The sequence below is a fragment of the Balearica regulorum genome, chromosome 3 (genome assembly GCF_011004875.1).
Source record: "Balearica regulorum gibbericeps isolate bBalReg1 chromosome 3, bBalReg1.pri, whole genome shotgun sequence".
Lineage (NCBI taxonomy): Eukaryota > Metazoa > Chordata > Aves > Gruiformes > Gruidae > Balearica > Balearica regulorum.
In genome coordinates this window covers 38,953,709-38,965,712 of record NC_046186.1, presented here as the reverse complement: position 1 = coordinate 38,965,712, position 12,004 = coordinate 38,953,709, and the positions used below count along the sequence as shown (strand labels likewise).

The 12,004-nt window shown below is 39.7% G+C and overlaps 1 protein-coding gene across 4 annotated transcripts in view; it reads right to left on the bottom strand.

The window, feature by feature from the left end:
* The window catches only part of CYB5R4 (cytochrome b5 reductase 4), a 43,927-nt gene that overhangs the window by 7,845 nt on the left and 24,078 nt on the right, over positions 1-12,004 (bottom strand). For all 4 annotated transcript variants that reach the window (XR_012834457.1, XR_012834456.1, XM_075747613.1 and 1 more), the window contains exons 11-13: positions 5,419-5,559; positions 4,103-4,255; positions 3,316-3,466 (exon numbers count right to left, since the gene is read on the bottom strand). Coding sequence is in view for 2 of the 4 variants with exons in the window: in XM_075747613.1 (XP_075603728.1) it covers positions 3,316-3,466; positions 4,103-4,255; positions 5,419-5,559 (445 nt within the window). In the remaining 2 variants the exon portion in view is untranslated. The remainder of the gene's footprint in view (positions 1-3,315; positions 3,467-4,102; positions 4,256-5,418; positions 5,560-12,004) is intronic.

The following is a 12,004-nucleotide window of genomic DNA, read 5'->3' as shown; positions in this document are numbered from 1 at the left end:
ATGCCTTGCACAAGTCCAGGCAGATGATGTCAGCTGCCCTTCCCTTATCCACCAATGCTGTAACCCCATCATAAAAGGCCACCAAATTTGTCAGGCATGATTTGCCCTTAGTGAAGCCATGTTGGCTGTCACCAATCACCTCCTTATTTTCCATGTGCCTGAGCATACTCTCCAGGAGGGTCTGCTCCATAATCTTGCCAGGTACAGAGGTGAGACTGACCGGCCTGTATTTCCCTGGCTCTTCCTTTTTACCCTTCTTAAAAATGGGGGTTATGTAACCCCCTCTTCCAGTCAGCGGGAACTTCGCCGGACAGCCAGGACTTCTCAAATATGATGGAGAGTGGCCTGGCCACCTCATCCGCCAGTTCCCTCAAGACCCATGGATGCATCCCATCAGGTCCCATGGACTTGTGCACCTTCAGGTTCCCTAGATATTCTTGAACCTGATCTTCTCCTACAGTGGGTGGTTCTGCATTCTCCCAGTCCCTGCCTTCTGTGCCCTGGGCAGTGTAGCTCAAGCATTTGCCAGTGAAGACTGAGGCAAAGAAGTCACTGAGCACCTCAGCCTTCTCCATCTCCTGGGTAACGAGGTAACGAGGTCACCCATTTCATTCCAGAGGGGACCCACATTTTCCCTCGTCCTCCTTTCATCACTAACATACCTATAGAAGCTTTTCTTGTTGTCCTCGACATCCCTGGCCAGACTAATTTCTGTCAGGGCTTTGGCTTTCCTAACCTGATCCCTGGCTGCTCGGACAGTTTCTCTGTATTCTTCCCAGGCTACCTGCCCTTGCTTCCACCCTCTGTAGGCTTCCTTTTTTTGTTTGACTTTGCCCAGGAGCTCCTTGTTCATCCACTGGGGCCTCTTGGTGTTTTTGCTCAACGACTTCTTTGTTGGGATGCACCGCTCCTGAGCTTGGAGGAGGTGACCCTTGAATATTAGCCAGCTGTCTTGGGCCCCTCTTCCTTCCAAGGCTTTGTCCCATGGTATTCTACCAAGCAGATCTCTGAAGAGGCCAAAGTCTGCTCTCCTGAAGTCCAGGGTAGTGAGCTTGTTGTGCACCCTCCTCACTGTCCTGAGGATCCTGAATTCCACGATTTCGTGGTCACTGCAGCCAAGGCTGCCCTTGACCTTGACGTCCCCTACCAGGCCCTCCTTACTGGTGAGAATACAGTCCAGCATGGCACCTCTCCTCGTGGGCTCCTCTATCACTTGGAGGAGAAAGTTGTCATCAACACGTTCCAGGCACTTCCTGGATTGCTTGCGCTCAGCTGCGTTGTCCCTCCAGCAGACGTCAGGGTGGTTGAAGTCCCCCATAAGGACCAGGGTTTGTGAGCGTGAGGCTACTCCTATCTGCCTATAGAGGGCTTCATCTGCTCAGTCCCCCTGGTCAGGTGGCCTGTAGCAGACCCCCGCTATAATGTCTCCTGCCGCAGCCCTCCCTTTAATCCTGACCCATAGGCTCTCGGTCGTGTAAATACAATAAAGATGGTCTTGCAATATTTTTCCCAAAAAATAAAGTGAGGGTTAAACAGCAAATATAAAGCCATCAAACTAAGATGCCTAGAGCAGTCAGAAACATCCAGCTTAATGCTGTATCTGTATATAAACAGAACCTGTACCAGATCAAGTCATTCTAGCACATAACAAGCCTCCACGGTGAGAAGGCAGAATTTGTTTACTTTGACTAGTAAGAAAAAATATGCTGTTGCATCCTAAGCTAACTGTGAGCATTGAGTTCCCATATAAAATTGTGTTGAAGAGAGTTAAAATAAGCCACTCTGGTCATCTTTCAAGGACAGAGTAGATACCAGCAACATCTGTGCAGAAGTAGTCTTTCATACACGTTATCTACTCTGTTCATTCTGGTTGTGGACAAAAAGTCAAGATTTGCATCTGGTCTCTTTAGTTTTGCTTTCATATTATCACAACTACTTGACATACTTGTTTTCTCCTACAAAAAAAAAGATTCCAAATTCACTTAGTAGTGCTTCTGAAGCATTTTGTCAGGTGATAAATCTATCTTTTGGATTCACAAAACCAGCCAGCCACGTGTTATTTGCTACTGACAACACATGATGCTTTGGAAGAGCCAAACAGTACGCAGTCTCTTCTGCTCACAAAATAAGGTTATATGTAATTGCTGGACAATGAACAATACAAGAATAATGTCTGGGTTTAGGTTCTTTTCTAGAAACAGACTTCTGCAGTATCTGTAATCCTTTTCAGCTTTACTATGAAGACTAGTGTCCGATTAATCTCAAAGCGTGCTTCATGAAGACATAATGAACTGAAACATCCTGTGCTTATATTGAATAAAACTCAGTCTTAGAAATTAATCTCCATAACAAGAATCTGAATTCAAAGGTACAGGAAAACAGTAGCCAATCTGTTTAAAGCTGTTGCAGAGGACAGTTTAAGAAAACACAGGCCAGGCATATTTTTCATTTTTATACTCTCCCAAATTACAATAGTTCACATTGACAAATATGTAATCTGCTAAGAAATTCTGCAAGACATGATTCTAGAGGCAAACTTTTGCTAAAAGCAATGGAAGCACCCCTCATGTCTATCAAAGTATGCCCCCTGCAGTAACTCTTTGCATTTCTTTTTCAAGTTCAGCTATTGTATACTCCCTTACAATCGTAAATGGACAATCACATAAAGCAGAAGTACTAACTCTGGGGGGCTGAAGGACATAAGGGGTCAAAATGACCTGTTCACTTGAACAAGAAATGCTTCTTTCTGTAGATTTTACAAGTTGAGTACAGAATGCATATGCAATACACACCTTTTTATGTATCTGAATATGATTAATGCTATACTTAAGTCACACATTTGTGAAAATCGGGACTCATCCGGTAAAATGTTTCACTGTTGCTTAGCAGGTGAAAACAATATAAAAGTATGCTATCTATTCAACTAAAGACAAGCCATAACTAAACAGTTGTAAACCTCCTCAGTCCAAAAATACAGTAGCAACATTGAAGTATTCCAATACTAGAAAAAGGCACTCAAAAATAAACCCTCAGATTTTCTACTTGGTGAGCTCATTTTGTATCACAACAAAAATTAAAAATGCAAATCAGTCCGTTTTGCTGATGGTAGACAATAACCAAACATGTGTAACTTCCCAAACACTCTGACAGACTGTTCCCTAAGGCATGTCAGCTTTTGGCATAAGCCGAAGAAAAATGCTTTCTTTCATACCATTTATTAATTTTTTAACATTGTTTTATTAACACTGAAGCTTGCCCATTACATTTCATCCTTCCTATTCTAGCTTGGCATTAAATCATAATAAGTGTACATACCGGAGGTGACTAACTTCAGTCAGAGCAAAATTTAGCAGTTTAACCATTGGTGTGAAGCCTGTCCCTGCTGCCAATAAAAAGAGATCTTCTAAAGTTTGAACCTGTGACTTCTTGAAGTTACCTTCAGGATTGCTGACAGAAATATAGTCTCCTTTATAAAAACAAACAAACAAAAAATAGAATGGCAAACATTAATGAGATAAAAACAAGCTCATTAACATTATGATTTTTAAAAGGCCCTTTCATATTGCCTTCGTCTTTGTAGTATTAGAGTTCCTTCCAGAAAGGATCATTCTTGTTAAAAGAACAGATGTTCAATTAAAACGTCTTGTTTTAATGGATTTCACACTCTGAGTACACAAACATTTGTGAAGTCAGTGTTAAAAATCTGCCTCATATCTGGAACAGAAAAGGAAGTGCATCTTAAGTCTATAAAACTGAACTATCTTTATTCAACAGTACAAAAAGTCATTCTAAGAATATATACAATCAAATACAAAATAATCAACTATCATGAGTGATACAGTTGACACATCCAAATAGTTAAATATGAACACATTTGGAAGATCAATCAGGAGAGCTTTAGGTAATGGACAACGCCTAGTTACAGTGAGGAGAAGCCAGTACATTTGGGGCATGGAGAATAAGGTTAAAAAAAAAAGTTATAAGCATGTCCCGATGCATAAGTCAGTCAGCAATAAGACCATCACAATACCTAGACAGTGAATCTGAAAACACAAAGCAATTGCTGCAAAACCAAACACAAAAACCCCCAACATATACTTACCAATTTGTAGGTGGTCAAGTGCCTGTGTGAACAGTCCACAGGAATAAATTTTAATCATTAAATACATATGTGCACCAGCATTGCGAGATGGTTCTTTGAAATCCAGTGGCAAAAAAGGCAATACAGGTGTGTATGGTTTTATTACCTCTGTCCCTAGACAGAAGACAAAAGGGTAGCTGAAATAATATGACAAGTACTCTATATCCAGCAAATTTACTGCAAATAAATACCAAAACAAGCAAACAGTAAACAAATAATCTGCATATCCCATAAAAATAACACCATAGCATGATTTTAAGCAAGTGTGTTACTTTCCACTGCACCAGTTCCTATCAGAGTAGCCTTCCATTTCCAAATAAAATATTCATACCACTGTACAGTATGTTATTTCTACACTACTTAGCAATTCAAAACACTGGAAGAAAAGATTTAGTCATCCTCAATGAACATGAAAAACCTAAAGATTTGCATTTAATTTCAAGTATCACAGCTTGATTTTTTCCTAAATTGAAATAGCAGATTTTTAGTACTGCATGCTTATATTTTCTTCCACTATCACTTCAAAAAGCTATCGTATAATGATAGAAAGAAAGATTGCAAGAGTTTGATACCAGCAAAGAATTAGGTAGAGGACAAATCAGTTCACAATTACAGGGTATTTAAAAATTCTTCTAAGAAATCTCTCTGCCATGCATAGTGCAATGCAAGCACAGTGATCAGCATAATCATTAACATGCAAATTTTTTAAAGTACCCTTAAAAAAAAGAGTATTTCTTTGACCTACCATTTTAAGTTGGCCTTTTACAAAATTTTGAAGAATAGTGCTTAAACAATGCTTTTCAAGATGTATCCCTCTCACAACCTCATGTAATTATTCATATCATGCAACTGGAGTGTTGAGTAGTGTTACTGCTATAAATTGCTCAGAAGAAAAAAAAAAAAAAAAATGCAAACTTGCAACATTACCCTCTGCATGCCAGAAAAGCTGCAAACTAAAAAACTAAAAGGAACTGACTAATCTTACATAACAGATGTACAACGAGCTTTCCCCCCTTCAATGAAATAGCATCACTTCAGTAGAGAGAATGTTTTAAAGGGGGAAGAGTCAATAAGGTCAACAGTAAGTGTCAGCCACCTCGTAGCTTTCCAGCAATATTAATCCAGTCAGTTCATTATTAAGCAGTGATTGAGATGCTGGAAGCACAGGTTTTCTCACTACAACCAGGAATTAGTGGCCATGCACCTGACATTCTCCCAAGACTACGAAAAGGGATTTATGTTAATATATACATAGTTACATTCTCAATTTTTCTTACCTGCAATGATTTGTTTGAGGTAAACATGTTGCCCAGTGGGAACATGGAGATGTGTGCTCTTAGGCAACATCAAGCAGAAGAGCTTGGTGTCATGAGTAACTTCTGTCTTAGAAACCAACTTGCATTTTCTGTAGAACAGTCCTAAAAATACGGTTTTAGTTGTTACTTAAATCTCAATCTTTTTATTCTTATACATCTTTTAATAAGAGATAGAGAAATAGTATGTATTTGACTATATACAGTTATAAAAAGACTACTAACAGATGCTTCTTGTACTATTACTTATAATTATTTTTCTAATTTTGGACTAAGGACACATTTCTAGCCTTACATTAGGCTTATAACAGACTGAATCTGTGAGTTACTGGCATTGATTGGGAAGAAGTAGGAAAATACCAAATACTATCAGAAAGCAGAACCCCCTGTACTACATTGCATCTGCACTAAATTTACCATACAACTACAGCATATACAGACTAAAAACAGTTTGGGTAGCGCAAATGAAACATAAGCAATACACAGCACCAGAGTCCTCGCTAACAGACTATCTAAGCCCAGCCAGCATCCCATGTATTTATTGGGCTGACCACCCCGCACTCTTGCGGTTTCACTGCTTTTAGCACAAAATGATATGATATATCACAATTTCTGATACAATTTTTTTTCACAATTTTTCAGGTACACAATACTAATACTTAAATGCTTACACATGACATAAAATGAAACTAACATCTGTGCCTACACAGCAGCACTATCAATAAATGTTTTAGACATGAATTGGTGCCTTTTGGCTAACTAAAAATTATGAACTCCAGTTTATGTTCACATGCTTACTTAAACCAACTAAAGGTCATATGTACAGCACAAATTTTTGTTAGTACAGCTGTTTTGGAGGTGAGAACATGGGTTTCAAATACAGTGCTTTTCAACTTGTGCATCAACTAAACACTGGGCAAAAGGTACTTGAAAAAAGAAAGCATTAAAAAATAAACTTAAATTCACAATGCAAGGTCTGCATTTCCACCAAAATTTTTCAAGAAATCGAGAAAGAAATCAGGGAAAGAACACTACTAATCAGAGTAACTATAAAAAAACCCAACCCTTGTACATTCCTATTACTGATGGGGATTAAAAAAAAGGAAGGAACACCCTAGATTATTTAGCTTTGTTCAAGGACAAAGGGGAAATAAACTCTAACAGTTTCACCAATACCTTATGGAAGCTTGACGTAATGTGTTTTCCCTATACCTGCAATAGGCTGAGAGCAAAATAAGTCATTTACATTTGCTATAGCAGAGGCAGTAACTGATCACCTATACTGGAAAATCTCTGTGACAAAGCACTCAGTATAAGGCTGGCCAGTCTCGCACCAGTTTTAACTAAGCAGCCATCCTGATCTATGTAATCTGCATCATTACAACACTTCACGGTCTAAGGGAAGGTTTGAAAATACAACAAAATAGAGAGCTATGCCCTGCTGATTACGACCAGAGACTGCAGAACGTAAGTGGGGGTAAAGCAGCAGAAGGAACAATTACTGCAAAGGGCAGGGATGCAAAAATCACCACTCATTACCTTTCACTCTGGAAAGAAACATGCTTACAAAGGTTAATTCAGCAACAAATGCCAAAGATAGGAAGGCATTCCTCAACCCTCAACTACAATATTCTACTAACTGATACAGGCCTGCGGCCATTACCACAATAGGTTAGTATTTGACTAATTAGGAACAAGTTTCCCGACTCTCCTGAAACCCCAATGAGAATAACAATTGCTGCATAAGGGAAGTGACGGCATATTGTAGAAATCCAGATACAAAACCAGAGGTGTAAATTGAAGATGAACAGAAGTAATTTTTGCTCTTCTTACCTATAGAAGAGCATTTTTTCTGCTAAACCTTTGTTTCAGCACTGCAGTATTTTAGGTCTAACCTGAAATAACAGCGTGACCCAAACTAGCCAAAGCGGGTATTCCATACCATGTGATGTCATGCTCAGCATAAAAGGGGGTCTAGTCAGGGAGGGGCAATGCAGCTCCAGGACGGTCCGGCTTTGGGATAGGTCCGAGTGCGTGTGTCTGAGTTGTATGGTCGTTGGGTGAGAAACTGCATTGTGTACCACCAGTTTTGTATATTCTAAGTACTGTTCTTGTTATTTCCCTCTCCCTTTGCTATCTCAGTAAACTGTCCTTATCCCAACCCACGAGGCTTTGCCTTTGTCTTTCCCATTCTCCTCCCCACCCCACTGAGGGAAGGGAGGTGAGTGAGCAGCTGCATAGTGCTCAGCTGCCAGCTGGGGCTAAACCACAACAATCATTTACCATTTTCAATGTAAAATCTGTAACCAGTCCCAGTGAATATTTTCACGCAAAGCCTCTCAAAAGTTGACAGGTTCATACATGAGAATACTTGAGCATGTCACCCTTCTAACAACACTTTCTGCACTGAAGCAGTATTAATGAAGCAACATTTCTTCCCCCCTCTTTTTCTCATGTTATTGAAAAAACACTCAAGTCACTAGCATCAATAGCTGAGCTACTCATGAAACAGGATGAGATGCAAAGGACACATGGTGCAATGCAGGAAATTCCAACTAGGCATCACCATGAGGATGGTCTGGTCAAACACTGGGCAGGCGGCCCAGAAAGAGTTTCTGTCCTTGGAGATACTCAAACCTTGACTGGACAGCTACGAGCAGGAGGTTCGATCAGACAACTTCCAGAGGTCCCTTTCAACTAAGTTAGTCTGTGATTCTAATAGTTCTTTAGGTCTTAATAGTTAGAAGTAGAAGCACCTTTCGTATTTTGCCACTGCACCAGCAGATGCTTCCTTACTTCCTGACTTTAGTCACATGCTGATTCTCTTTTGAACAGGAATGGACTACCAGAAAATCTGTAGTAAGTATACATCACCTGTACATGGCCTAAATCATGAAGTCAGCCAAAATTCTCTCTCAACAATTCTTCTTAAGCGAGTCTTAGCTGACTGAGGGCTTATGCAAGTTTCCAGCAAAGTTTTTATCAAATGCATGCAAAATGTAAAGGAAATTCTAGGCATTGCTGCAGCTTAAGTGACCACAGCCATTGCTTCCTTGCTTTTACCTTCCAACAGAGGGTGGTGAGGCACTGGAACAGGTTGCCCAGAGAGGCCGTGGATGCCCCATCCCTGGAAGTGTTCAAGGCCAGGTTGGATGGGGCTTTGGGCAACCTGGTCTAGTGGAGGGTGTCCCTGCCCATGGCAGAAGGGTTGGAACTAGATGGTCTTTGAGGTCCCTTCCAACCCAAACCAGTCTATGATTCTGTGACCAGCACCACTAAAGGGAAGGCAAGCCAGTAAGACTGGCTGAACTTTATTCTTAACTAGGGCTACAGTTTGAGAACAGACACCAACTGCTGGACTTAAACTTAAACAAACAAAACAACCAACAACAAAAAAACCCCAAAAATCTAACCACCCAAACTTGAGAAGGTGCATTCTCCTTCCCCAGTATTTTCTAAGAATCATTCAAGGACTGCTTTGAGTATTTCAGTAATTTCATCTAATGACTTATTTTCCAAGCAGCTTATCTGTACTACTGCAGTTTCCTTACTGCAGCATTAATATGCCAAACATTTTGCTATTCCCAGATATTCTGGATTAAAAACCCAGCCAAAGAGTTCAAGTCAGCTGGAGACTAGTTACAGAGTGCTCTGCCACAGCTCAGTTAATTGCTGCCTTAAGGAACAGCCATTCTGAAGGAACATTCCCTTCTTCAGTAAGTACAGGATCACAGCCTGTCAATTCAACCACAAAAAAATTTTGAACAGAGGAAAGCTTTCAAACAAACAGTATTTATCCACAAAATGCTTAAAAGTTAAGGGTTTGAACAAGATCTTCCAGCTCAGCCATGCTGCTAATTGGCTTTATTTCCAAATAAACTCTGCTAGAAGGGTCAAGTATCTAAATACATGAGTTATGCATAGGAACATACATTAAGGTTACTAAAAATCACCTGCACATGCAATTTGTGCATGGCCTAAGTTACCATCAAATTCATTACACACCACTATTGCCACAATAGGTGGCCATGGCATTTTTCTGCATGCACTTGTTTTCTTAAATTATTCAAATGCCTACTGGTGAGTTATCCACTATAAATGCCTGCAGCGACATGATGTAAAGCCTCTGACATGGAATAAATCTTTCTTCATTAATATTTTCTCATGTGTTTCATCTAACATCCTATAAACTGCTTATTTTGAATGAGCAACCATTTCAGATGTACCAAAGAATGCCTACAGCCCTGAAAAATGAAAGGCATTAATTCCATTTCATACCAATCTTGACGTAAAACAAGAAAATCAGCAGTTCTCCAGCTATATAAAAGAAATTTTATTAAAAGTTTGTTGTAATTTGTTTTTCTACCACTCTTTTGAAAAATAATACATACTAAGATTGCAAAGTAGAATATACAAATAAATATGCTAAGATTGCTGTCAATTCTGCAGACTTAATTACTTGAAAGGATATAGGAGGTTGGTGATATATCCCACAATACCGATCAGCTAATACTCTTCCAGATATTTGGGAGTGGGGAGAGAAGTTAAAAAATGATTCATCAACTGATTCACTGCTTCTTGACAATTTTTTGACCTTTCCAACCTGACAAATTCCACCTGTAATGAGCTAACCTTTACTTTTCCCTTTTGCTTTTTAATTTGCCATAAAGAACTTTTGTCCCGATTCACTCAATCTGATTTTTGAAAACAGAGACCTTTCTAGGTCTAAGCAAACTCCTAGTTCAGGTTGTCCTCTTTGCTGTATTAAATAAAATTACTTCATCATCAGTGGTCCAAGTAAAATTTGGAGCCACAAGCAAAAACAATTGGCAATGTAGAAAAGCCTTTCAACAAGACAACAGCAGCCTCTAGTAGCAAGCTGAAGGACAACAGTTGCTTTCAGCAACCCACAAAGCCAAGTTAACTGTCAGATGCCAAAGACATACAACTTGCTACTATACATATGCAAAAGGCTCCTCTTTCAGTTTTGGAGCATGATACAAGCGCCCAGTAGCAATCCCTACTTTTCAACGTAGAAAAAGCAATTAGGGAGGACGTAAGGTTTATTCAAACTTTCTGCAGACATCAAGTGTCAGCATCACAGCTCCTGATCTCTTCTCAGAGAGGCCACCCCTGCAGTCCTCCCACCACCAAAACCTTGTGACATAAACCCGATACAGTGCCAGACTAGAGACATCACTCTCTGAACTGAACGTCCTCCTCTGCTGGAATCAAGAACTACAGCACGTTAACTCATACGCATACAAAATGAGTTTTACTAACAAAAGTGCTGCACAGATAATGATACCTTCTGGAGAGTATCGTCCTTTTGCCTACTGTGTTCTTCATCATTATGAAAGGGATTTTAATTTAAGAATTTTTCCTTGAATGATGTTTCTTGCTTTTCTTCAATGATAAGACTTCAGTGACAATTCTCATTTCTTCTTGTTAGCCATAATCCTAGTAATGTTATAGCAGCAAGATTAGCCCATTTGCTTGGGACACAGAGTTTCAAAGTAGAAAAGGCGCATCCCTCCACTGCCCCTCCATCTCTTGCAGGGGAGTTCCACCCCACTCCCAGCAAGCACATACCACCCAACAGTGTCCATCAGCCAGCTGAAAGTTAATAATTTTGTTCAGGTTACTTGATTACGGAGCCTCAAGCACCGTTAGCATCAACATAATGGAGATTAGACCATAGAGGTGAAGGAAGGTGGCTGCCTATCACTCCTGGCAGCAGCCCAGTCTTGGAGTTAAGACAACCACGAACCCTTTATGCTCACCATCAATTTCTCAGCACCCTCAAATGCTTCAGTTAATTACTAGATTTCACAAGCTAGCTCCTATTATCCAAAGAGGTCAGCCATGTTCTTCCTAGATGGTCTGTCTCCCTCCCTTCCCAAAATAGTTTCCACTGAATCAACAACTACTAAACTTCTCCTGTTTATGCAGCAAATAGCACACTGTCACAGTGTACGTCTGGCTTATACACCTTAAGTGCTGCATCAGCATCTTGCTCCCTTCTATTACTTCCAACAAAGAAAAAGTCTATGATCTTCCACTTAATGTGGACTAAACCCACTGCACTAAACTACGAAATTACATCCCAGTTTGGTCCTTGGAGGCAACATCATCTTGATTCTTTACTGAACCCTCTAAGCATCTGCCAATAGTTGCACACTCTTTAGGTGAGCTGAAGTTTACATTTTTACTGTGTAGAAACAAATTTCAAGACAAAGCTATTTGGTATTAACACATACAGCCCCAATATCAGTTGCTTATTCTATTGGCTAAAGCTGCTAAGAAAACAGAAAATATGTAAAAAATTGTGATTAATGTAAATAATTCAAAATTTCACTTTCTGCTGGCTACAACTACAGTTGAACAACTATCCAGAAGTCAAAACTAAAAGCCGTATATACATAATAATATTTTATGTACATAAGAAGTGTTATCTCATTCGGAGAAATAAGTGTTTTGAAGGGACATCATGAGCAGATTTGTACTCAACAATGAAATTTTATTTAAGTGGTCAGCAATGAAGGTCTTT